Here is a 26,641-nt window from a genome sequence, read left to right as displayed (position 1 = left end):
TTTATATGGTTGACATATCAAAACAAACATGAGCAACGGGGTAGCTCTTAAGGAGAAAAGAGGTTAGGAAAAGCTAGAGGTAATGCTTTTCTAGTATAGAAAGAATGCAAGTCTGTGGAAGTCTTTATGTTGTTGTGAGATCAAATAAAGATGGGAGAGGGATATCTTCAGTGTGTTTTTAGGTCTGTTTTTCAGCATTATTAATAGGGGTCAGGTACCACCTTCTATCACATTACCTGGCTGTCCATCACTAGCACAGCTTTTGTCAGTGAATCACATAACCTTCTTAAAAATTAAAGGTACAGCCTTTCAGTGTTCTAACATTATTTTGGCTGTGATCTACTGTAAAACTGTATATGCTGCTTCCAGGTTTGAAAGACGTTGTAAAGCTTTTACCTGTTAGTAAAGTATTATTCTGGTTTATCTTTTATAACTTAAGTGCTTAACACCAGCCTAAATGTGTCAATTCTCAAATTATGAGTTAGGCTTTTAAATTGAGATTCCCAGAGTACCTGAGTGGTGCAGTCAGTTAAGTGTCTGCCTTCAGTTCAGGTCATGATCCGCAGATTCCCAGGATCAAGCCCTTGCCCTACTCCCTGCTCAGCAGGGAGTCTGCTTCTCCCTCTCCCTCTGCTCCCCCGTCTCTCCCCACCCAGCTCCCTCATGTTCTCTCTCACTCACTGTCTCTCTCTCTCTCTCAAATAAATAAATAAAATCTTTATTAAAAAAAATAGAGATGCCCTGTCAGGTTAACATATTTCATTTATATAGTAGGTTTCAACCAATTAATGAATGTGATATGATAGATAGCTGCAAAATTTTAAACAAATGCTTGAGAAAACACAGTTGAAACACTTCCATCCACCAATTACCTTATGGTAATAACTGCTTAGTAAGCCAAAAACATGTTATAAGTTATTATATTAGTTTAATAGGGGATTTTTGTGTGTTTACTGTGCTTTTGTGTAGATTAGAAGATACTGGTTTTGCTTTTTTCACAATATAAAACCATTGAATTACCAAGAGATTATCATTTGATCACAGTGCATTGCAATTACTTATTCAAATGTATGATTTTACAGTTTATTACTTAACCAAGTGCTATGTATTACTGTTTTTTCTACATTTTGATTCAAATTTGGAAACAAACTAATCCTTTGGCTGGTTTGTGATTAATGCATCAATCGTTGATACTGAAGTGTATGAAATATACATCCAGCTCAAGTTGCTTTTTCATTATTTTACTATTTTAAAACAAGTTTAATGAAATATATCCACCTCCAGAAATTTATATTCTGTTACTTTTTTTCTTTATTTTGTTCTTCTGACAAATTTATTGAGATACATTCTATAATAAAACTAATAAGTTGAATAAGTTCACATCATATGTGGGGCAAGTACTTTAGTGACATAGATATGATAAAAGATCTGTGGTTTCAAGTTTAGGCATTAGGTTTAGTCATCAACATTGGAGAAAAGAGAAAGAACAGAGATTTATACACACACATAGGCCTCCATCACCTCTTTATTTATTTTTCTCATTTAATTTTTATAGAATTATAGAATTTTACAGCTAAAAGAGACCTTAGGGATTGATCATATGGCTCAAAATCCTTGTTTTACAGGTGAGGAAATTGAGACATCAAAATTTAAGTGACTTTCCCAATATAGTTATATTTTCTCATCTTATTTCTGACTTCCCTTGTATTCAGGCTTCCCTCAATATTTTAATATCTCATTTAATTTGTCTGGAAGCAATTCAGTAATTACGGTTTTTATTATGCTTTGCTTTTTAATTCCTTAACTCTCATAGCAATGGCCATTTTGGTTAGTGAGCATGGAGTGTGCTGTGCCCCAAGGAGCTGATATGGTAGTCGATGATTAAGTAATAGTGCAGTTAAGAAAGAACCAGTGTAATTAACAATAATGCTGGTGAGAAGTATGATTGCTTTTACTTTAAAAGTTGAATTTGTTTCTTTACAAGTTGAGAAGTATGATAAATTTATTTAAAGATTTATTTAAAGATTAAAACAGTGGAACATTTCTTGCAAAACAAGCCAAAAGAGTTAAATAAGGCTAAATTTCTCAGCTTTTTTGGTTACATTTAAATGACACATTTTAATTTTTACATTTGTTTACATGCCATTTGGTAACACTCACTATAGAATCAAATTAAATAACTGGAAAAAAGCTTCAGAAAGTAATATTGTAAGTCTTTTTGAATTAAAAAAAAAAAAAACACTACAAATGGTATGCCTTTTAGTAACACAAACTGCTCTTGCAGGACCAGATCTTTAAATTTAATGAGTAGGTGTTTTTTCTTTTTTTTTTTTTTTAATGTGTTTGAGGTACCTTGTGACCTCTTAGTACTTAACTATTTCCCTTTTCTCCTTAGAAAAGACCTCCTTGTGGGCTTACCTTCCTTCTTTCTCTACAATTGTTGCCATTCAATTTTAAGGGTGTGATTGGTTATCATGTTTTTTCTTCTCTCTTTTTTCTCTTTTTTTAAAAAAATTTCTCCACCTACTGTGTTCTAAACTACTTTGGTGGTCTGTTCTTTTGGAAGTAGAGAAATAAATATTGGGCTGCCCATTTGATTCTGAAGGTATTGTAGAAAATATTTTCTCACAGAATTTCTCATGTTCTTATGCCATTGAGTAATATCTCATGATATCATTTAAAGATTCTAGTTGTTACTTCCTAATTGAAAAATATTGAAAATTTCTAAAAGGATAAAAGTAAGTACATTTCCTCATTTTTAAGTCTTAATAAAATTAGCATTTTAGAGATAACACTTCTGGTAGGCATCTTAGGTCTTTATTTGAGATAAGAAAAATCTTATTTTTAAATTTCACTGTTTAAGAATTTAAATTCAGATGTTATAGAATTACTGAACAAAACTAATTTTTTATAATGAGTTATTTTAATTAGATTATTTCTATGCCAATCATCATATACTGGTGATTTAACAGTGTTTGCTCAGGAAGAGACTTATGGAATTGACTTGCTTCAAATACAAGTATTTAAACAAGAGTGCTTTTTTGATCCTCCAGGCTCGTTTCTATTCTTCCCATCTTCCATGTGTATTTTCTACTTAAATGATGTTGTAAAACCATTCTCTATTACACAGAGTTGTCTCCACAGCATGTGCTATTTGAATGTTTGGTGCCATGGAATTACTAAAAGTACTACTGCAGTTACTTTTGTCTTATAGAATAGTATTTCATTTGATATTCAATTTGTTACCTAGAGATATTTTGATTAAAGTTGCTTAACATTTTTACAGATAAGCTTTATGTTTGATACACCAACAGCTATTAATAGCTATCTTATGCTTTTGTGGAAATACTCTACTCTTGAAAAGAGAACAAGACATTAGAAAGATAGTCAAAAATACTATCTATTTTAGAAACAGCTATGTACTTAATAGAAAAGTGTTATGGTTCTTATAAACTCTAATACATTGACTAATATAGTTGTTGGTGAGTAATTTACACCACCTTCTAGTTAGAAGTGTGCTATGTAATACCGATTCATTTGTCTAAAACTTTTTTAAAATGAGAAAACTGCATCTAAGATCATGTCAGAAATGTACTGCTGTTTCTTGGATTTTTGCATTAAGAAAAAAGTGAAGCAGGACCTACATACTGCTTTACCAATTAAAAGATGCTTTTATATATGTTATCTTAGTTAAGACTTACAGCACTCCTGTCCTACAATACAGAGAAGTGATTTCCCTCATTTTATAGGAAATGGAAGCTCACAAACCTTATTTGAAATATCTAAGGTCACACAGCATATGGCATAATTGGAGATGTAACTTTTAACTCATCTTTCCGAGTAATAATGTCAAGAAAACTTATGCATTTTTCTCAAGCAGACATCATACGCCTATATTCTCTAATCTCAGCATAATAAAACTAGAAATAAATTTTAAAAACCAAAGAGGCCTGAACATTTATTTTTTAAAAATAGGCTCATCCAAATAATTATTACATCAATGCATAGTATTATTATTAATGTTGCTGTTATTTTAATAAAAACAAGGATACGTAAGAATTTAGCAGATTTAAACAAAATTTATTCTGATTTTAAAAATGTTTTTAATACATAAAACCATTATTTGTATATATTAGAAATATTTGAAGAAATCCAATTTACATTAATTTATGTACTTTGATTTTTAATGAAGCAAATTATACCGATTTTCTCTCTAATCTATTTTTCATTTGCATTTTTATTAAATCAAGGAGGAGGCACACAAATACCAATCCTTTAGCATTTATATCCTTACCCAATTTTTTTAACCTTAGAAAGTTTTTTTTTATTTTTTTGTTAAGATTTTATTTATTTATTTATGAGAGACGCAGAGAGAGGCAGAGACACAGGCAGAGGGAGAAGCAGGCTCCATGCAGGGAGCCTGATGTGGTACTCCATCCCCAGTCTCCAGGATCAGGACCTGAGCCAAAGGCAGACGCTTAACTGCTGAGCCACCCAGGCGTCCCTCTTTACCCAATTATTGATATAGACTATATAAATAGTTAAAACATAGGATTGTGTCTTTAAGGATTTGTATTCCTTGATCATGTCTTCTCTTGACCTATATAGTAAATTCCATGGAGTCAGATAAAATTTCTAGGTTATAGATTTTAATAATTAGTAATATTTCCTGAAATCTAAAATAGTTACTCTTTGCCAAATGACACTAGACTTGCTATATCCTTGGTCATTCTCTTTAGAGCAGGCATTAGTTTCTCTCTCTTATTTTTTAAAATGTTTTATTAAATTTTTAAAAGATTTATTTTATAGAGATAAAGCATGAGCAGGGGAGGTGCAGAGAGAGGAGAGGGAAAGAAAACCTTGAGTAGACTCCCTGGTGAGCCTGAAGCCCTACTTGGTTAGGACCCTGATAATCATGACCTCAGTTGAAATCAAGAGTCAGCACTCAGCTGACTGAGCCACCCAGGAACCCTTGTTTTTTTTCGTTTTTGTTTTTATATATTAAAAAGCAGTTTATATTGAGGTATGATCCACATACCATAAAATTCACCCGTTTTAAGTGTGCTATTTTGTCCCCCCTTTTTTGAGATAATGCTGGATGCACATGCAGTTGCAAGAAATATGCAGAGGCATCTCTTGTATTCTTTACCCAGTTTCCATGGATGGTAACATTTTACAAAACTGTAATATACAATCACAACCCAGGCATTGACATTGATACAGTCCATCTTTCTTATTCATATTCCCCCAGTTTTATTTTTACTCTCATGTATAAATGGGTGTATGAAATTCTGCACAGGTTCATGTATCTTGTACCATAGTCAAGATACTTAACAGCTCAATAGATTTTATGCCCTTGTATGATTATCCACTTCCCTCCTGGGTAATGATGGTGAACATGTCACCACGTGCTTGTGTACCCTTTGTTATATTCTCTTTAGTGAAATATCTGTTCATGTCTTTTGCCCCCTTTTTAATTGAATTGTTTGATTTTTTTTTTTTTTTTTTTTACTGTTGAATTTTGAGAGTTTATGTATTCTAGATACTAGCCCTTTGTCAGGTGTGGTTTTCAAATATCTTATCAGTCTGTACATACTTTGTGTTTTCATCTGCTTCACATGATCTTTCAAAGAGCGAGTTTTTGATTATAGAGGTATGCTTTGTCAGTTCTTACTTTTATGGATCATGCTTTTGATGTCAAGTATGAGAACTCTGCCTGGTCCTAGATCCTTAAGATTTCCTTCTATGAATTTTTTAAAAAGTTTTACAATTTTATGCTTTACATTTAAGTCCATGATACAATTTGAGTTAGCTTTTAAAAGATATGTGAAGTTTAAGTCGAGGTTCATCTAAGTCAGTATTTTATCATTGTTTACCATTCATCCCTTTGTTCACTCAACAAACGTTTACTGAGCACATTATAGATCTAAGGTACTGTTTGGTACTAGATTTATCCATGTAGCCTATTGTGTGGAATCAGTTCCTCATCTTAGGACTTAAAGTTAGTTCTTACTTTGCATGGTACCATGTTAACTGAAATGTGCATATTAGAGCTGTGGCCTTACCTTGCATGGTCCCATGGTCACTATTAGTAGTGCAATACTGTACAAAGCAAGGACTGCCTCTGTACAGGCATACCTCGGAGATATTGAGGGTTTGGTTCCAGACCACCACAATAAACTGAATATCACAGTAAAGCAAATCGAATGAATTTTGTTTTCCCAATGCATATAAAAGTTAGGTTTATATGGTCATCTATTAAGTGTGCAAAAATATTATATCTAAAACCTGTACATACCTTACTTAGAAAGGTAATTGCTAAAAGATGCTAACCGTCATCTGAGCTTCCAGAGAGTCATGCTCATTGATCAGAGACCACCATAACAAATACAATAATGAAAATGTTTGTATTGGACACAGATACAAAGTGGACAGATGCTGTTGGGAAAATGGCATTTATACACTTGCTTAATGCCAAGTTGCCACAAACCTTCAATTTGTTAAAAACTCATTATCTGTGAAGTGTAGTAAAGAAGAACACAATAAAAAAAAGATATGTGTATATATACATTTTTAAAAGTTATATTTCTTTTAATAAATTAAATCCAATAAACTTGAAAAAAGTACAGTATGATAGGTGAGTTCCAAAAGTATTGTTTTAATGAATATATTTGAGTAAATACTATTCTGTAATTAGTATGCTTAAAAATATGAATCTCAACAATTGTAACACTGATTTTAAAGATCTAAGAAATTAACATGCTATTCACAAAGCACTTTAAAATTCAAATTACTGGTGATTACTAGACATAGTAGAAATTTCCTCTTATTGACAGATTTATTTTGTGATATTGCCAGAAGGAACTTTGATATGTTGAATCTTCCCATGAAGTCTTGAAGTTTTCATTTCTAGAAACAATGATCATGATTAAAGATGATGGTAGTGCTTAGTGCCAAAAAGGTATCTGTTCAATCACTGACTGATGACTAAGTACTTGACTTTACTTGTCAAAATTTGTTTTTATATATAGTGTATCAGTCTAAGCAAAGTTAGCTGATGCTTCTTACATTATATATTTACTAGTTATTTTTTTTCTCCTAGCAAAGGTAAATAGCATCTCTTCCAAATTTCACAGATCCTAAATTAATGAAATTTAGAAGCAGGACTATATAGGCTCAGGTAATTAAATCCAAAATAATCAGGTACACTCTGAAATGGAAGAATATAGGATAATAATTTAAAGAGGGTTGAGAGATAACTACAGAACTACCTGTTATTGTAAATTACCTCCTGTGAGCTAGGTTCCCTAAAGTTAGCCCCTTTAAGTCCCATGGGATAAGAATTATCTGTATTGAGGCACCTGGGTGCCTCAGTTAAACATCTGAGTCAGTTAAACATCTGACTCTTTGTTTTAGCTCAGGTCATGATCCAGCCTCGTGTGGGGCTCTGCACTGGTCATGGAGCCTGCTTGAGATTCTTTCTCTCCCTCCCCTGCCCCCAAATATATATATATATTTTTAAAAAGAATTATCCATTATTTTACTGATGAGGAAAATGAAGACCACAAATATAGGTGAATCAGATTCTGTGTTGGAGTTTGAACCAGAATTTTTTTCACATCAAAACCTATGAGAAAAGCTGCAGCTGGGAACAACAATGGAGGTAATAAGCAGTTACAGAGAAAAAAGAGATGAGAGCCAGTAATGAAGAAACAGATGGTAGATTGCCTTTGCCATCTGTGAGCTCTAACAGTTCTAGCATAAGATTTGGTGGTTAAGAACACAAATTCTTTGGATTCAGACCTAAGTCTAAGTACTAAATTTTACATTTACCAGCTATGAGATCTCAAGCAAAGTTACTTACTTGGGTCACAGTTTCCTCAGCTATAAAATTAGAGTAATAATTTCTACCTATTAGAGTTGTTGTGAGGATTAAAATGAGATCATCTATAAAAGTTTTAAAAGTGCTTAGCACAGAGAGTATTAAATGGTGGTTTATAGTACAAAAACAGTATTATAGTTTAATATTTATATTACTAGATATTATATACTTAAAATTATGTACAGAAGGAAGAAACAGCCAGAAATTCCAAGCCTTTAATATGAACACAAAAAGAATTAAAAGGGGTATTTTCAATTTTCTTTAAAAATTTTTTCTCTATCCTTTAAACATTTCTGTCAAAAATGGCAAAAATAATTCTTACTATTTTGATGTTTTCTTTGACAGGAGTCTCTTCTCTTAAGCCATAGTGCTGGGCCTCTATTTCCTTAGTGATGGTTTTTAGTGTGTATAATACTAAACTAAACTAATTTTTAAACTGCATGCACATCAAACGAAGAATTTTTTCAAATTCACCTGGTTGAATTCCACACGAGATTTCTGTTTACAGAAAAGTTGTAAGAATAATAAAAATAACTAGTATATGCTCTAAGAGATTCATCAATTTGAAAATTTTCCAACCTAACTTTAGCACTCTCTCTATATAGAGATAGATATTACTATTTTTCTGAACCATTTGAGACTAGGTTGTATATATTATGTTTTAACACTTCAGTGTGTTTCCTAAGAACAAGAATATCCTGTGACACAGCCACTGTATGGTTACCAATTTTTCCCATGATGATTCTAAATGATTCCTCTAACCCATTATTCCTTTAATCTTTATTAGTTGACATTTTACTATAAAGAACAGCTTTCTTTTTTCCTTTATTTATTGATCATCAATGTAAATTTATGGATTCTTTTTTTATGTGGATTATAATCTATTACTGTCCTTATTTTTATTTTGATGCTCAAATTGTCCTATGTTTGACTAATAGCTTTTTCACATTAGCTCTTGACATTCCTTTTGACATTTTCCCATTGCTTTTGTTTCCATTTTTTTTAGGTCACTGGACATTCATAATCTACATTTAAGGAGCATTGCCTTGGGATTTTCTTGGTAGCCCTTAAGGGGGTCCCAGGTGGAGACTGGAAAGATTGAAGTTGGGAGAAAGATATACCTTTTTGCCATATTTATATATTGTAGACCTTCAGTGGATTCCTTCTCTAAGCAAACTCTCAAATATGTAATATGTAGATTTATGCTTTATGATTGTGTTTATTAGATTAAGATTAAAATTAACTTTTGTCAAGAGTCACTGTATGAAATTAGGAAAAACTAGCCAAGTAGTCATTGTGTAAATGCTTCAGCTATACTTTAAAGATTGAACAGTGGGGGATCCCTGGGCGGCGCAGCAGTTTGGCGCCTGCCTTTGGCCCAGGGTGCGATCCTGGAAACCAGGGATCGAATCCCACGTCGGGCTCCCGGTGCATGGAGCCTGTTTCTCCCTCTGCCTGTGTCTCTGCCTCTCTCTCTCTCTCTCTCTCTCTCTCTGTGTGACTATCATAAATAAATAAAAATTAAAAAAAGAAAAAGATTGAACAGTGGATCTTTGGGACCATAAAATACTCGATTTGTGGATATATGCACCTGTATAGAGCTGGTGGTCCTTCCTTTGAGATGATTGGTTTGATAGCCATTATACTGGGCCACTTACAAACGTTAGAAGAGAAAGGGAGTCTTTCTCTAGGGTTCAATCTTGAGAGGAAACACTTTTTCATTCAACCTAGATAAGGGAAAGGGGTTGGAGTGTGTGGCTAATCATTCTAGACACTTGATACATGTGTATTGAGGGATAGCTCATGGTCTGTTGTTCCATATTAGTTCATTCAATATTCATGAAGATTGCAAAGGGGCTGGTTTTTTTTTTTTTTTCATTATTGTGTAAAGAAGGAAATGGTGACCCAATAATCCCTTGATTTTTGTTTCTCATTTTACTCTCAGTTGTTTCCATAGTTACACTGTGTATTGGACCCCCAAAAGCCTTTTGAGGTTCTGCAAGATAATAAGCCCCTGCTTAATTCTCTGCACTATTCCATATTGTCTTTCTCCTTCCTCTTCATGGCTTCATTAGCAACCACTACTCCTCCCACTTCCATGTTACAGAAATGTGTTGAAATGTTTTGTCCACTCAATAGCCTGTTTTCCTTCTCTTTTAGATTTAAGTTTTCCCTTTTTTATTTATTTTCTCTCATTTTAATAGGAGAAAAAGGTGGTAAATATATGTGTTGAAACTTAAAATTTTAACAAGAAGCTAGGAGTTGACTATAAAAGATTTTTCCAAAAGTGAGTTAGGATATTCTGTTATCTACTACTGTTTAATTGTTATCTCACAAATCATATTAATGAGATGGTACCCTACCATTTATATTTATCCTGGTCCTGGCTTAAGACCTATTCCTGAAACCATGCTAGCATGAATCAAAATAATTTTAGAGTTTAGCATATTAAAATCAAGCTATGTGATACTGAAAGCTTATTTGGAAGGAAAAGCACCATATATGCATAATAACACTGGATGTAACATGCCTAAGATATTGTCAGGTAGAGATGAAACAAAATCATTTAGAGGTGATAGTGACTGCTCCATAAATGGACCTTTAGGTAAGCAAGCAGCTTTATTCACTCTTAGTGATAAAGTTTTTCAAAGACCTTATTTTTTAAACATTTTATTTATTTATTTGAGAGAAAAAAGAGAGAGAGAGAGAGCGCATGAGCAGGGGATGGGGAAGCAGACTCCCCACTAGCAGGGAGCCCAATGTGGGGCTCATCCTAGGACCCAGGCCTTATGACCTGAGCCAAAGGCAGACCCTTAACCATCTGAGCCACCCAGGCGCCCGACTTTGTTTATTTTTGAAAAATATTGGAATTTTCCTAAAGTCATGTTAATTTCCATTTATGTTATCCCAGCTACTGTGCCATTGTAGCATAGGACTTTAGAAACACAAAGTTAAGTTTGAACTGTATAAGATAATAAAAATACGAAATTCATATATGTTAGGTTAAAATAATAAAATAGGTGTCTCTTTCAGCTAATGTGACATATTTATCCACAGTATTACTGAGTGTTCAAAGCTGCTCAGTTTGGTGTTACCCATACCATAGCCAGTAATACCAGGTTTTTGAGTCTTCTATCCATTTGAGAGGTTTGCATATTCATATACATATGTACATGAGTACATTTGCAAGTAGTACAGAATTGAACATAAATATTTGGCCCTTACATGAAAACAGTATGTAATATCTCTGAGACATCAGGAGCATTATTTGACTACTGTATTAAAATGATCAAGATTATAGCCGTGTCTGCATAATTCCAGGAAAATAGAAATTATTAAATAATGTTCATTTGCATGTTTGGCCATTGTTTTGAGATTCTTCATCCAATTTATTTATATATTTTTAAAGATTTTATTTATTTATTCATGAGAGACACAGAAAAAGGCAGAGACACAGGCAGAGGGAGAAGCAGGCTCCCCACAGGGAGCCCAATACAGGACTGGATCCCGGGATCCTGGGGTCACGCCCTGAGCCAAAGGCAGACACTCAGCCCCTGAGACACCCAGGCGTCCCTCTTCATCCAATTTAAAAAAGAGTTTTGAGATTTATTTTGCATTAATCATTCTCTGTAAAAATGTACATTTGAACTTACTAATAAATAATATCTAAATCTTTGTTTATAGTTATCATATTATCATTCCTGAAAATTGCCTTGATATTTTTTTAAACCATAATTTTTTCTCTTCTCTGGAAGGAAGAATTTCAACTTTGAAATCTTGTATGGAATTTTTGTTAGCATAATTTCTCCTCTGCAACCTATGTAATTATGAAATTTTAATTTATTTCCATCAGATGAGAAATAATGAAGCACTGTTCCTCACTTTGGAGACCAAAAGAAAATCTCTTTGGTTTCATTTTGAAGGTCCTTAGAATTTTATAAATCCTCTGAATATGATAAACTTTTAAGTAAAATAAATTCAAATTTGGAGAAAAAGGCATGGGATATTTTAAATAGTATTAATTATAGTCGATCTTTATTTGCAGATTTTGTATTTGTGAATTTTCCTACTCAATAAAATTTATGTTTTTAATCCTGCAAATCAATACTCTCAGCACTTTCACAGTCATTTTCAGAAATGTACAGATCTGCAGAAAATTTGTATCTTGACATGCCATTTCCAGCTAAGGTCAAATAAGGTGATTCTCCACTTTTTTGTTTTAGCTCTCATATTGTAAACTAGTGTCCTTTTTGTGATCTTTTTAGTGGCACATTTTTTAATATTTTGTGCTCTTTTGTTGATGATTTCATTTTTTAAAATGGCCTCCACATTTATTGCTAAAGCACTGTTTAGCCTTCCTAAGTGCAAGAAGATTGTGATGGTGCTTTATAGAGAAAATGCCTATGTTAGATGAGCTCTGATCAGATTTGAGTTCAGTGTTAATAAATCAACAGTGTATATTAAAAGTGTCTTTTAATAGAAACACGCATAAAACAAGCTTATATGTTCATCAGTTGGCAAAAAATGTAGCCAGAAGCATGTGGGAACCTAACCCCTCCATGTCTCCTAGGAACAATGGTTCATATTGGCTAATTTACTGTTTGCAGTGACTTTATAGAACATAACTACCATGAATTACAAGAAATGACCATATTTCTTTTATTTGTACATGAAATAGACTAACTGTGCTCTTGTAAGAGTATTGTTTCCTGGAAGTGTCTATATTCCTCAACCTGTTTTTTTTTTTTTCTCAGCCTGTTTTGAGTGAACAAGTTATTAGCAGTGGTTTAATTACAATCTATATTTGTACCAACTGTTTATTTCAAATACAAAAGTTTTTTTGCGTTTAATTTTTTTCAATTTGAAACTCTTTGTATATTCAGTGATTCCACTATGCAGCTTGATATTTTTTGGACTGATTTCCTGGCACAAATGACAGTACTGTATCTTTTATGATGTATGTTTTAATGTTGAAAATCTTTATACTAAGATTTTATTAAAACTTTAATAAGTCATCTGAAAATTTTGTATTTTAAAGTCAGATTTTGATCAATTCAGTCCACACACCTATTTTCAAGAATTTTGAAATCATGTAAGACCCCAGCATGAAACTATCATCATATTTTACATCTCTTTTAGAGGCAGATGTTGACACATTACTAATAACACCAAAATCTGTTTCATGCCATTGTTATTGGCTCTATCATAAGACATGCTGAGGTTTGAAATTTTTTGTGGAATATAAGCAGGCTTTTTCACTTTTCAGGTTTGGGTCTGGTTAGTTGGTTGGTTGGTTGGTTTGGTCATCAATATAAAAATTGTATTTATGAGGAAAAGAATAATGGCTGAAATATGAAGTAACTAAAGGAGATGAAGAATTATGGGTATCAACATGAACAAATGAGTTTATTCAGTAGGCATAACATCTGGACAACTGAAGAATCATTAAGTTTGCCAATGTTCTCATTTTCACTTTATGAAAATATGGTCTTGTCACAACAAACTAATAGCTAATATTTTCGTAGCTATGGAATGAACTTTATATGCATTATCTCATTCAATACAACAACCTCTTGAACTATAGATATTATTATGTAATATGCAAATTATCACATTATATCTGAAGAAACCAAAGCTTAGAATAGTAAATAAATTCCCCAAGGTCCTATAAGTAAATAACAGTGCAGTCAGGATCTAAACTCAAGTCTGTTCGATGTCAGAGTCCACAATATTGTGCTTCCTCCATGACTTACTTCACAGCTTCTGCAATGGATATCATGTCATTGAGAGTTTTATCACTTTTCTGACAGTTCCACCCACATTTCACATTCCTGTTACCCTAAGGAGAATGGAGATGGAACTCTATAAACACCCTTTCCTTTCTCCAAAGCGTAAATTTGATATTAATCTTCCCCAAGTGGTTTATTATACTTTGGTTTTGCCCAGTATCAAGAACCTGCTTTAAAGGGAAAGGACATTTCAGAAGGGCAATTTGTGGTATTATTCATCAGTAGAATAGAGAATGAAGTTTCCTTTGTCTGAATTATGTGCACATAAGACTCAAGCTTCCACCCTCCCCATCACGTTTTTTTTTCCCCCTTCCAAGAGCCAGCTGCTAGCTTTACCTCTTTCTACCTGCCGGATGCTTTCTGAATCACATTATCCAGTGCTCAATTTAAGTGATCCCCATTAAAGTCCAGAGCCTAGGGAAATCACCCTGATTCTGCGTTCCCTAGCAACATCTCTGAGAATAACAACAGCTGCTTAACAGCTGCTTAACCAGAAAGATGCTGCAGGGGAAATACACAGAAATTGATATCAAATGCCTTAAATCTTGAGACTTCAAACATTGTAGTTACCATGTTGTATTATTTACTTTTAGTGGTATAAAAACAAAAGAAAAAAATAATCATCAGAAAAGGACAAGATATGCTAAATGACCTTAGCAAGTAATGTGATTCTAGATATTTTCTTGCTAAGATAAACAGAGAAATAGTCATAATGGACATAATGATCTTTATGATTTCCAATCTTGAAATGTTAATTTGTGTCAAGTTATACTTATGTTATAATATGACATGGCATATTTAAACATTTAGCAAACAAACTTCCTTACAAATTTCTGTTGATATTCTTTATTTTTCTGTTAATAATTTTTGCTCTCTTTAGTTTGCCTTTTCCAGAATGTCATATAATTGGAATCATACACTATGTACTCTTTTCAGATCATTTTCTTTCACTTAGTAATGTGCATTTAAGTTTCTTCCATGTTTTTTCATGGCTTCATAGCTCATTTTTTTTTTAGTTCTAAATATTTCATTGTCTGGATATACCATAGTTTATCCACTGACCTATATTGAAGGATATCTTGGTTGCTTACAAGTTTTGGTAATTATGCCTAAAGTTGTTACAAACATTGTGTGCAGGTTTTTATGTGGATATAAGTTTTCAACTTATTCAGGTAGATACCAAGGGTCACAAATGCCAGATCATATAGTAAAAGCATGTTTAGTTTTGTAAGACACTGCCAAACTGTTTTCCAAAGTGACTGTACCGTTTTGCATTTCCATGCCTTTGCCTGCATATGGTGGTGTCAGTATTTTGGATTTCAAGCATTCTAATATATGTGTAACATTTACTATTTCATTGTTTTAATTTGAGATTGTAGAACAACACATGGTGTGGGGTGTCTTTTCATATGCTTATCTGCTACCAATATATCTTTTTTGGTGGGACATCTGTTGATCTTTTGCAACTTTTTAAGTGAGTTGTTTTCTTATTGTTCAATTTTAAGACTTCTTTGTACATTGTAGATACCAGGCCTTTGTTAGAAGTGTTTTGCAGAGATTTCCTCTGGCTCTGTATTTTCAATCTCTTAATATTCCATATTAAAAATACAATTTAATTATTATGACCTAATCACTAATTTAAGAACTGCTACCATTATTGTGGTATGTATTGTAGAGATAAAAGATTTTTTTTGGTTTCTTTGTTAAAGTTAATTTCCCCATATTTAAAAATTATTAATCTATTCCTTCTCTTTGTACCCCCCATCCCTTTATACTTAAGCTGCTGTGATTCCAAGAAGTTCACTTAAAGGAGAAGAGTGAAAAATTATCCTGGACTGTTTTTCTGTTCTAATCAACAAGTAACCCATTACAGTAGTCATTATCCAGATAATAGCCAATAACTCAGTAAATATACATGTGGAGCATGCCTTTTTAAACACTGAAAAAAATATCTTTGACATTCTTTGAAATGCTACTCAATTTTCAAATTGTTCCTAATATTTAAAATTTCTAGTCACCCTTGAGGTTTTTTCTTTTTTCTTTCCTTTTTTGTTAGTTCTCATTGTAAACAGCTAATTAAAACTGTTTTAAAGATAGGTCGTGCTATGAAATTTATTTTAATGATTTTATTTGAAAATCCGATTTCCCCCCAAATTTTTAAATTACATACATACACATATTAGTAGTCAACTCGGATTTATAAAACAAGAATATTTTTATTTGGAAAAGAGATCCTAGAAGTCTCTATTAATTAAAACCTCTTCTTGATTTCATTTTTCTCAATGAGTTTATTTGCCTAGGAGAAGTTACTTACTCCAAAACCAAGATCAAACAGGAAGTCTAGGCCAGTAGTTTCCTAACATTTATATACTAGGCAGTCTAATATTTCTTAACAGATAAACATAGAGCTACTGATTGGAGGTCAAATGGAGGTAGATGAGGCTGGTACATACTTTCTTCTTTATCTTTTCCCAGGCATCTCTGAGGAATCCACAGGGTTATATGGAGAAGAACTGGAACATTAGTCTAAATTATGATTTTTATTTAAAGCAACAACAAAACCAAATAGTCATTACTAAGTTATTTATCATGGAGTTCTAGGTGTCTAATTTATAAGGTTTCTGAATTAGACTTCAGGGCCTATGTTACATTTTATTACAGTCTACAACTTAAGTGTAGACTGGCAAGAATTAAAGGAAAAACCTGTTTCACAGCTGTTATGCATCTGGGAGTTTGGTTAAAAGGGGCTAGCTTAGCTTAGCCTGGGTTGTGATAAAAAGCAGGGTCTAGAGGCCTTTTAACTAAAGTCCTGTGCTCTGATCAGAGCTGTATTTAATACTGGCCCATAAGTCCACATAATTATAATTTGTAAGAGTCTTTAGGACATCAGTAACTTTTAAATCTTACCATGTGAAAAATGATTATGTCACCTGTGGACTTTAAAAGTAGTCAGCAAACTGGGATAAAGGTGATGATCAAATCAAGTATTTCTGCAACTTTCTCTGTCCAAGTTTTGTACTTTGGATGTTCCAGCTCTTTGTAATATGCCACTCCTTTGAATATGTTTTAATGAATAATGCTAATTCTGATGAATTAATGCTTCGTGTCACAGTTCACCTTCTTACTATATCCTGGCTTTCTCCCAGGCTTGCAGATGGGTCAGGGGCTGTGGAGAGTGGCCAGAAACCAGCAGCTACAGCAAGAAGGTTATAGTGAGCAAGGCTACCTCAGCAGAGACCAGAGCAGGAGGATGGCTGCCAACAACATTTCTAACACCAGTCATCGTAAACAAGTCCAAGGAGGCATTGATATATATCATCTTTTGAAGGCACGGAAATCTAAAGAACAGGAAGGATTCATTAATTTGGAAATGTTGCCCCCTGAGCTAAGCTTTACCATCTTGTCCTACCTGAATGCAACTGACCTCTGCTTAGCTTCATGTGTTTGGCAAGACCTTGCAAATGATGAACTTCTTTGGCAAGGGTAAGTTCAACCTAACATGTTTGATTCAGATATCTCTAAAGGCAGTCATGCTTAAATGTTATTTTTATAACAGACATATATTATGATGTATTTCTTTTTAACCTAGGTTTGTATTTTGACTTGCTCTTTATTAAAACCTGTCAAGATAATGAATTAGCATTACAGTCAAATTTGATATTGGGGAAAGAAGGACAGTATAAAAGAAAATGACTCTGTAGTTAGAAGATAAGTTACCAATCAAGAGATGTCAGTTTATTATAAATCAGAAGTTATAAGTTTATTCTAAAAATACAAGTTGTTGGGGTACCTGCCAATCTTGGTCCGTAGAACATGCAACTAACTCTTGATCTCAGGGTTATTAAATTTGAGCCCAACATTGGATGTAGAGATTACTTTAAAAATAATTTTAAAAAATTCAAAAATAAAAATACAAGTTAAGTGAGAATTTATAATTCCAAAATTTAGAGTGTTCACACCCCAGTATAGTTTGTGCTTCTTATATGAAGGTTATGTTTACTTATTTATATATTTCTTTCTGTCATAGAGGTGCTTGTTAACATAATCTGTGGTGACTGTTTCATCTACTTTTTTTTTTTTCTAACCAACATTTCATCAATGAAGTCAAATAGAATGTAAGGAGATAATCTGCTTGCTGAAGTAAAAGTAGACTATAGAAATTATAGTAGCAATTATACCAATTTAACCTATAAATTTAAGAATGTTTGGAAGATAATCTATTTTATGTAACTGAAGTTACTCTTTAAATAAGATCATATACTTGAGTTGTAAAAATGTTACCAAACTTAGAAGAGTCACTGGATCTTGAGCTTTCTAGAATTCTTTACTAAGGCATATTTACTTTTTTTTTTATAAATTTTTTTTATAAATTTCTTTTTTTTATAAATTTATTTTTATTAAGTTTGCCAACATATAGAATAATACCCAGTGCTCATCCCGTCAAGTGCCCACCTTTGTGCCCGTCACCCAGTCACCCCCATCCCCCGCCCACCTCCCCTTCCACCACCCCTAGTTCATTTCCCAGAGTTAGGAGTCTTTCATGTTCTGTCTCCCTTTCTGATATTTCCCACTCATTTTTTTCTCCTTTCCCTTTATTCCCTTTCACTATTTTTTATATTCCCAAAATGAATGAGATGCTAAGGCTTGCTTATTTATTTATTTATTGATTGATTATTTTAAATGGGACTTTCTAATGATGTGAAAAGACAAAAAGCAAAGATCTTTTTGTTACTTTAAATAATTTCCAAGTGAAAAACTAATTGAGGGAATTAATAAATTATCCAAATAGCCAAACTTTAGTAAAAATGTATTACCAAAAATGACATTTCTAACTTAGGCTTTCTGATGCTACAGAATTATAGTATTAATTATATAGTTAATCTCAGCCTCTAAATAGATAAAAATCATCAGCCTCACCCTGTTACTCTCTCATTGTCTTGTTATAGTGAAGGTACTGTGGAAGTGAGAAAAAATTCTATTTGTGGTGCTTAATAAAAGAACAAAAAAAATGCTTTAAAACTGGCTCATTTAAAATTTCTTTTCTGCATTTTTGTATTTCCAGAAAACTTAATTTGTAATCCTGTATCCTGTATTTGAACTCTGAAAAAAAGTTTATTTCTAAGTTATCTGACCTCAATCAGAATGTATTCTTTATCTGGGATTTAAATCTGGATGTTCATTTCTGAAAGGAATGCTTCCTATATTGTTACCACATAATTATGCCTATTTTTATGACATATTTTTTTAATGATAAATTACTTCTATTTTCAATTGAAGGCTAGCTTAGTCTTTATTTTAACTTTGGATGTGTTGAATATTTATTAATGTTGAGAGGTTCTGTTACTTTGACATAACCAGTAATAAAAGTCAAAAGCAATAAAACTAAAGGGTTTGCTAAAATATTGATGTCTAAACAAGCTCCTAAACTTGCTATATTAGAATCAATGATTTAATTTGGTTGGTAAAAATAATGCAAGGATATAAATTAACTATTAAGATATTCTCATATTAAATTACATACTTTATCCACTATCCTCACAATTTTTCATGTTACAGGCTGAGACGGTAACATCTTCGTGTTACCCTATATACATTAAATAATTTCTAAATGAAAAACTAATTGTGTGTGACATGAAATTTAGCCAATATTCAATAATGAAAATCAGAAAATGAAACTACTTTAATAATATCTGTCACTACAAGTAGGTGTTTTTGAACACGCAAAAATCAGATAATTTTGAGATAGAGTCATTAAAAGTGCACTAAAATATTTCAGTATTTTCTGTGTCTCTAGAGTATTGCACTTCTATTTAATGATCTATGGTCTAATGATCAAGAATTTCTAGGCATTGTAATAAGAAAAAATGTCTGTGGCCATACCACCCTGAATACGCCTGATCTTGGTAATAAGAAAAAATAAGATTAAACTTTAGCTTTCAAATAATAACCAGTAGCTAATGTCTCTGTACAGAGTTGGACACGACTATCCCAATCTGCAAAAATAATGTGTTTTGATACAAACTACTAGCATTTTAGGTTTCATATAATTTTTAAGCAATCATGTATCACTGTGATGGTAAAAAACTGTTTTGAAGCAGTATCTTAAAAGCATCTATGCTTAATATCACGCATAGTTTTTGATGTATGTACTGAAGTTATAGCATCATAATTTCTATGTTTAGTTTGCCAGTTAGCAGTATATATATATACTGATATATATATATATGTAAAAAAAATAAAGTGCTGCCCCTACCTAGCAATCTTTACCTCCAATCAATTTTACTTTGCAATAGAGCATATAGTTACTTAATCTTGTTTAGCTTCTTGGTTGAGATTGCTAACTATGGAGTAAGATTCCTTGGGTTTAAATCATCTTTTTAATCTTTTATTGTGTCTATGTTTATCTTTAGCACCAAAATCATTGTGTTGTTATAAAGATTAAGCAAGTTAATACTATTATAATTTTTAAATAGTGCCTGACATCTAGTAAGCACTGAATATTATAAATAAATAGGCTATCATTGCTATTATTAGTAATAGTTTATATTTAACTTCAGATAGTACTCATGAATATTATTAATCTTTATAACTCATGTTTATTAATACTATCAGAGTTGCTAAATTGAAGTCATTTGTCAATCACACTCTAGTAAAAAACAAGTACAGAATTAAACATTTTCAGCTTTAGACGTAAATTTCATGTTACTGTTTTATTATGTGTATATATAATGTTTTCTGATTTTATCTTTTATAGGTTGTGTAAATCCACTTGGGGTCACTGTTCCATATATAATAAGAACCCACCTCTAGGATTTTCTTTCAGAAAATTGTATATGCAGCTGGATGAAGGCAGCCTCACCTTTAATGCCAACCCAGAGGAGGTAAGTGAAGAACTTGAATATTTGTAATAGTTGAACTTTATTACTCTCTTGCTGCAGCTTTCTAGTACAATAAACTTGCAAGTAAAGTAACAGTCATTGATGTTCCTTCTCAATGAGGAAATTACTGAGAAGCCCACTAAGTTGAAGTTAATGCTATATAACATAGTCATTTCTTTTTCCTTTATCAACTCACATTTTAAACCTACCTGCCCATGTTGTATGGCAGCTTCCATGACATATATGCAGTCCTCTACATTGAACTGATTGAAATACTATATTATATGTGGAGAGCACAAGATAAGTTCATCAGATTTATCTGCAGCATTTTCTTCCTGTTTGATTTTTCTATTTAGTAAGGATGCAACTTTTATCAGAGACAATCACAAAGGACATTGTTCATTTGTGACACATCAAAATGCCTTTAACAGTCCATGTTTCCATAGAAACTGCTTTTAGATTGTTATAAAATTGAATAATTTTGTATTAACTAATTATTTCTTACTGTAACATATAAGAATGATCAAAATATGAAGACAGTTCTTTCATTTTTTTTTCTGTATTCTCATTTTAATATATCCTGGAAAGGTCAGATGCTTAGAATTGCTTTTTCCCCCTCAAATGTTTAAATGTCTACTAGACTTATTCTTAGATATCTAATGGAAATTATAAAGCACTCAAAACTACTACTTCTAGGTGAATTCTTTTCTCTGGAAAAATTTAACTGCCAGTTATTTTCTTTTATTTAATTTTCAAAACCAACTTTTTTTTTTAATTCATTGTAGAGGTAGTAAGGATTATTTAAATTATGCAGCCAAATATTTTTTAAAATATCTTAACTCGGGATGCGTGGGTAGTAGCTCAGTTGGTTAGGCATCTGCCTTCCACTCTGTTCATGATCCCAGGATCTTGGGATCTAGCCCTGCATCTAGCCAGGCTCTTCCTCAGCGGGGAGCTTGCCTTTCCCTCTCCCTCTGCCATTCCTCCTGCTTGTGCTCCCTCACTCTCTGTCAAATAAATAAATAAATAAATAAAATAACTTTTACTATGTTATAGTTAGAAACATGTTTCCCCATGTACTGTATTTGAATATTAAACAGAAATACTGATTTTATAAATAGGCATATAATACAAATAACATTTTAAAAATTAAATTGACTTTTTGCTTCTTACATACGATTTCTTAACTTTTCTTAGACATGAATAAAAATATAACACCATTGCAAAAGTTTACTGATACACCATACATTATCAGTTAAGTTTTAGCCCCACAAATATAACAAAATATATATATTATAAAGCCTGATATAAATATTTGAATTAAGAAGCCTGTTCTCTCACTACTGTTTAATAAGAGTTTTGATGTTCAGATTAAGTAGAAAACTGATACTTAATTTAGAAGACAAACAAATGAATAAATTATCACAAATTTAAGTTTTGGGGATGGCTGGGTGGCTCAGTGGTTAAGCATCTATGTTCAGCTCAGGTCGTGATCCCAGAGTTCCAGGATCGAGTCCCACATCAGGCTCCCTCCACGGAGCCTGCTTCTTTCTCTCTCTGCCTATGTTTCTGCCTCTCTCTCTGTGTCTCTCATGAATAAATAAATAAAATTTTTAAAATTAAATAAATAAATTTAGGTTTTATAACATCCTTTTATGGCAATTTTTTTTTCTGGTGTATTTATTTTATCATAAAATACACTTGTTCTTATTTTTGGTAAAATTTAAGTTCTGTTCCTTCCAAATTACAGCAATAGTCTCCATGTCACTTTCTGATCTTACACTATGGCATAGCTCTCAGTTCAAGAGATTCTTCTATACTTATATATTTGAATAATGGCATGGTTTCAGAGACTTCATTATTAATGTTTATTAGAATTAGATATTACTTGTAGCTAATTAAAACAGTTCCTATGATGAGCTTTATAATAAGTTACATATTTTGCATTAGTGTTTTAAGTTAGTCAAATGATGATTACTGAAGAACCTTGGCAGAATAGTACAGTGTTTAACTCTAGGTACATAAGAATCAGGAAAGGCAGCTATTACAAACCCCAGTCTTATTATGCCCAATTTATCAAGGCATCTGGTTCCTGTTATAAATTATACTGATAATGAGTAAAACTATCATCTTTAATTCATATCACTTGCAAATGTCATATTCTAAGGAAAGAATAACTTGGTAAGTACTGAGTTGTAGATTTACAAAGTCAGAAAAGTTGGATGTAACTGCTGATATTGATTATGGTAAGTAGCATTCCTTGCTAAAGGAATACCTATTTTTAAAACAAATTATGAGGCCATCATTTTTATGTAAAGATGAAACCATAGATAGGCCCTTATATACTAGAATATGATATGGATTGGTTTAAATATCTAAATTGAAAAAGCTAGATGTCAAAATATGTTTCCATCTTTGCAGCTACATATGTCAGACTATTGAGTTCTTGTTACACCTCCTCTACTGTGTTTGGAGGGGTGGGCAGAGAAAAAAGGTAAAATGAACAGACCTTTTTTTTATGTATAAAACTTTAAAAAATTTTTAAATCGAATATTTGCTAAGAGAGGGGATTGAAGTTATTAACATAAGATTTCTAGATCTTCAGATTTTACTTATCCATCCTACCTTCCATTGTTGAGAGTTGGCTGTATTTTCTTTTTCTTCACTCCTTTGCCTGATTTAAAGATATCTTGGAGCATTCCAGAAGTGTTGAATTCTCTATTCTGAAAGGGGTACACAGTGCTGTCAAGAGACATAAAGCTGAACCTTTCATTTTTTTTTTTTTTTTTTTTTTTTTTTTAAGCTGAACCTTTCAGAGTGACTTGTGGTTCCAGAATTCTGATTCTGTTCTTTTAAACATCGGTAACTTAGCAGGTATTGTCTGATAACAAAATAGAATCCTATCTTTACCAGAATGCACCTAGGTTATAGATAGGCAAAGAAGAACATTGAGATAAATACAGTTGTAGATGCAGAGAAACGAGGGAAAATATTTTAATGACTATATTCGTACTTCTTCATTGACTAATATAAATAATATCAACTTGGTTGTTTATCCAAGCAAAATCTTCAGAATTAAAATAATGTAATTGAAAGAGTTATCCTAATAGATGTTTTTATATAGAACTTACCTGTACGAGTCATACTTTAGCCAGGTCTTAGAATGACTCTTGCCAAGTTTTTTAAGTGCTACAAATAAGGAAGTACTTTGGAGGTTGATTTTCTTTCCCACTTCATTGGAGCACTATCATCAGATGTGTTATTTTGGGTTCATTTAAGCTTGAAAAGTAAATTAGTTTTGATGATATGTGTAAATATAAATTTTGATTTATTTTAAGTACCTGAGTTAAGATGTGTATAATTGTTCAGTATTATAAAAACCTACTTTTCCATAATTTCTAGTTCTGTACTTATCATTTTGATAGCAAGCATCATTAAAATATTATAAAAATAAGAATACTTACAGCCACAGGGAACAAGATTCTCCAAAGGACATCGTTCATGTCACGGATATGGGTAACCAAACTCCACAGCAACTGCTGGCAGTGGCTCATGGGGTGGGGGAGAACATCCGCACAGTTTGTGGTACGATTATCTAGCACGCTGTTGTTATCTGCATGACGTTGTGATCTCAGCTGTATGTAAAGTCTTGATCTTGTGCATGAGCTTGTGTACTTTGTGGCAGGTGACCACATTCTAGTAAAGGAATGTGCTAAAAACCATCTGTTTACATTAGGCTGTATTTCCCCTGCATGTACAAGTTATGTGTGTTGATTTTATTCTCCTAGTAGTATTATGATAAAGTAATTTTACTTATCAACCAATTAACTATATTCCTTGAGCTCCGTTTAGTATTAAACATTTTCTCAGTTATTTTTAAATTTAGAATCTGAAAAATTGGAAGCAAACATGATTTAATTTCAGTATATTATAGGTTTTATTTTTGTGTAAATATGTTTAAATTTTTTTTTTAAATAATATTCTTGAGAGGCCTGGGTGGCTCAGTCAGTTGAGCACCAGACTCTTGGTTTCATCTTAGGTCATGATCTTAGGCTCTGTGGGATCGAGCCCCTCAGCTGAGAGTCTGCTGGAGAGTATCTCCCACCCACCCCCTCACTCACATGTGTGCTCTCTCATGTTCTTTCTCTTCTTTAAAAATAAATAAATCTTTTAAAAAAATACTGTCTTTGGGGTCAGGTAAAAGCAGTCTTTTTTTTTTTTTAACCTATAGGCACATTTTTCTTGTCTTCATAAAGGAAGATGTACATGCATGCATACAATTTTGTGCATAATAATGAGATTGATCTGAGGTAGAATCTATTATGAGAAATATTTTAAATTGGACCTATGCACACATTTTAAATGGAAATACATAAGCAATTAATTTTCAATATAACATTTTGTTGTTGTTGGGCCAGCTAAAATATAAGCAAGAAGTTTGTAGTTCTCCATTATAAAAGGGAACTCAGGAGTTTATACTCAGATATATTAAATCTTACTGACTTTTTGCTCCAGTATTCAGCAGCGAAATGTTCATTACCATTACTTCATAGCATAACAGTGATGAAAGGTAACTTTTATTTTTATTCTTAAAGATAGAAAACCCTGATTTGTATAATCAGAATGTACAGATAAGCATTTCCCAAATGTATTCTTTGCAGTGATTATTACGCTGGATAATGGACATCGTCAGAGTTCCTGAGTCTAATAAATTTGACCATGATAGGTTATGATTACTTGTCTTATTTAAAGAGTAACTTTTCAAAGCCTTTAATACATTGATGCACATTGTGAGTATATGTTGTATGCAGCATTATTCAGATTTATTTGACATAGTGTTAGATTTATTTGGCAGTCTCTCTCTCTCTCTCTCTCTCTCTCTCTCAGCAAAGTAACATTCTAGGGGACATGTTCTGTGATATGCTAGTGTAGATTATCTGTAATCTTATTATGTGTAAAAAATGTATTTCTAAATAGACACATAGCTTGAATACCTTCTTGTTTACTGAGCATTATATGATGTCTATTTTACCAGTAATCTTTTTTCTTTCTGAAAGTCTGTGAATCTATATTTGTTCTCTTTCCTTTTGTCTAATGGTATTATTACAAAAAAAATTAAAACTGAAAGTTGTGCCTTGAAAGACTGAGAAGTTTATCCATGTTCTATATTTTAATTATCTAATATGTTAAGAAAATTTTTACTTTATAAAATAAGGGTAGGACAACAAACCTAATAACAATATTGAATTTAAATGATTGCCTTTAAGCATTGATATAAGTATGCTTGTCAGATAATTTATAACAAATCATTTATCATTACATCCTTGATATCTCATTCTCTATACTAACTCAATTATCTCTCGCAACACAGGAGTATTTTCAGTGAAGGCTGACAGGCCACTAAGATGTTTTGAAGTTTGGCAAATGTATTGCCCACTTTTCCTTGTATGTACCAGTTGGGGGGTTTGGGCTGGAAGGAACAGACAGCTTAATAGTGGCTTAATCATATATACATTTACCTACCTCCAGAGAGACCCAGAGGTGGGTATCCTAGAGTTATTTCAATGATACACTGATCTCATGGCTTATGCCTTCTTTTGATGATAAGCTGGCCACCACCACTCAAAGTTTCATATCCTCATATGAAAGTATCCTCAGCACAAAGATTGGGGGCAAAACAAAGAAACTCTCCTCAAATTCCTTATGGTTGTTAGGAAGTAAAATGTCTTTTCAGGCACCTTCAGTGTACTTCTACTCATTTCTAATGGACAGACTTAATCACATCAACATTCCTAGACCTCTTGAGAACAGAATAGAAGGGATCACCTGATTGACTTAGAGTCATCATGATTTAGCAACTGTGGTTGAAATGCTAAAAGCAATGAAAAGAGTGAAATGGCTTTCAGGCAGGCCCAAGCATCTGCGACACTAGTTTTACCAGTGAGCCACTTACCGAATTTGTTATTCTGCTTCTCTCATTTCTGGGCTCCACTGGGTTAGACGCCTTTAGTACCCAAAGGAGGAATATTCCTAAGTGGCACAATAATTCAGATTGGTTGCTGAGACTACTTCCTTGTGGTTTTAGGTCCTCC

The 26,641-nt window shown here is 32.6% G+C and overlaps 1 protein-coding gene and 1 long non-coding RNA gene across 3 annotated transcripts in view; one reads left to right on the top strand and one right to left on the bottom strand.

Moving 5' to 3' along the window:
• Positions 1–26,641, top strand: part of FBXO8 (F-box protein 8) — a 48,551-nt gene that overhangs the window by 4,232 nt on the left and 17,678 nt on the right. For both annotated transcript variants that reach the window (XM_035721525.2, XM_035721529.2), the window contains exons 2-3: positions 16,818–17,154; positions 20,426–20,552. In XM_035721525.2, coding sequence (XP_035577418.2) covers positions 16,818–17,154; positions 20,426–20,552 — 464 coding nt within the window. The remainder of the gene's footprint in view (positions 1–16,817; positions 17,155–20,425; positions 20,553–26,641) is intronic.
• Positions 13,270–14,163, bottom strand: LOC125753590 (uncharacterized). Its single transcript, XR_007405720.1, has 2 exons — positions 14,008–14,163; positions 13,270–13,721 (listed from the first exon to the last, which is right to left on the bottom strand). It is a non-coding gene; the product is annotated as an uncharacterized LOC125753590 (long non-coding RNA).

This window comes from Canis lupus, chromosome 25, assembly GCF_003254725.2.
Source record: "Canis lupus dingo isolate Sandy chromosome 25, ASM325472v2, whole genome shotgun sequence".
Taxonomy (NCBI): Eukaryota; Metazoa; Chordata; class Mammalia; order Carnivora; family Canidae; genus Canis; species Canis lupus.
The sequence above is the reverse complement of the archived record's forward strand: the minus strand, read 5'-3'. Positions and strand labels throughout refer to the sequence as shown.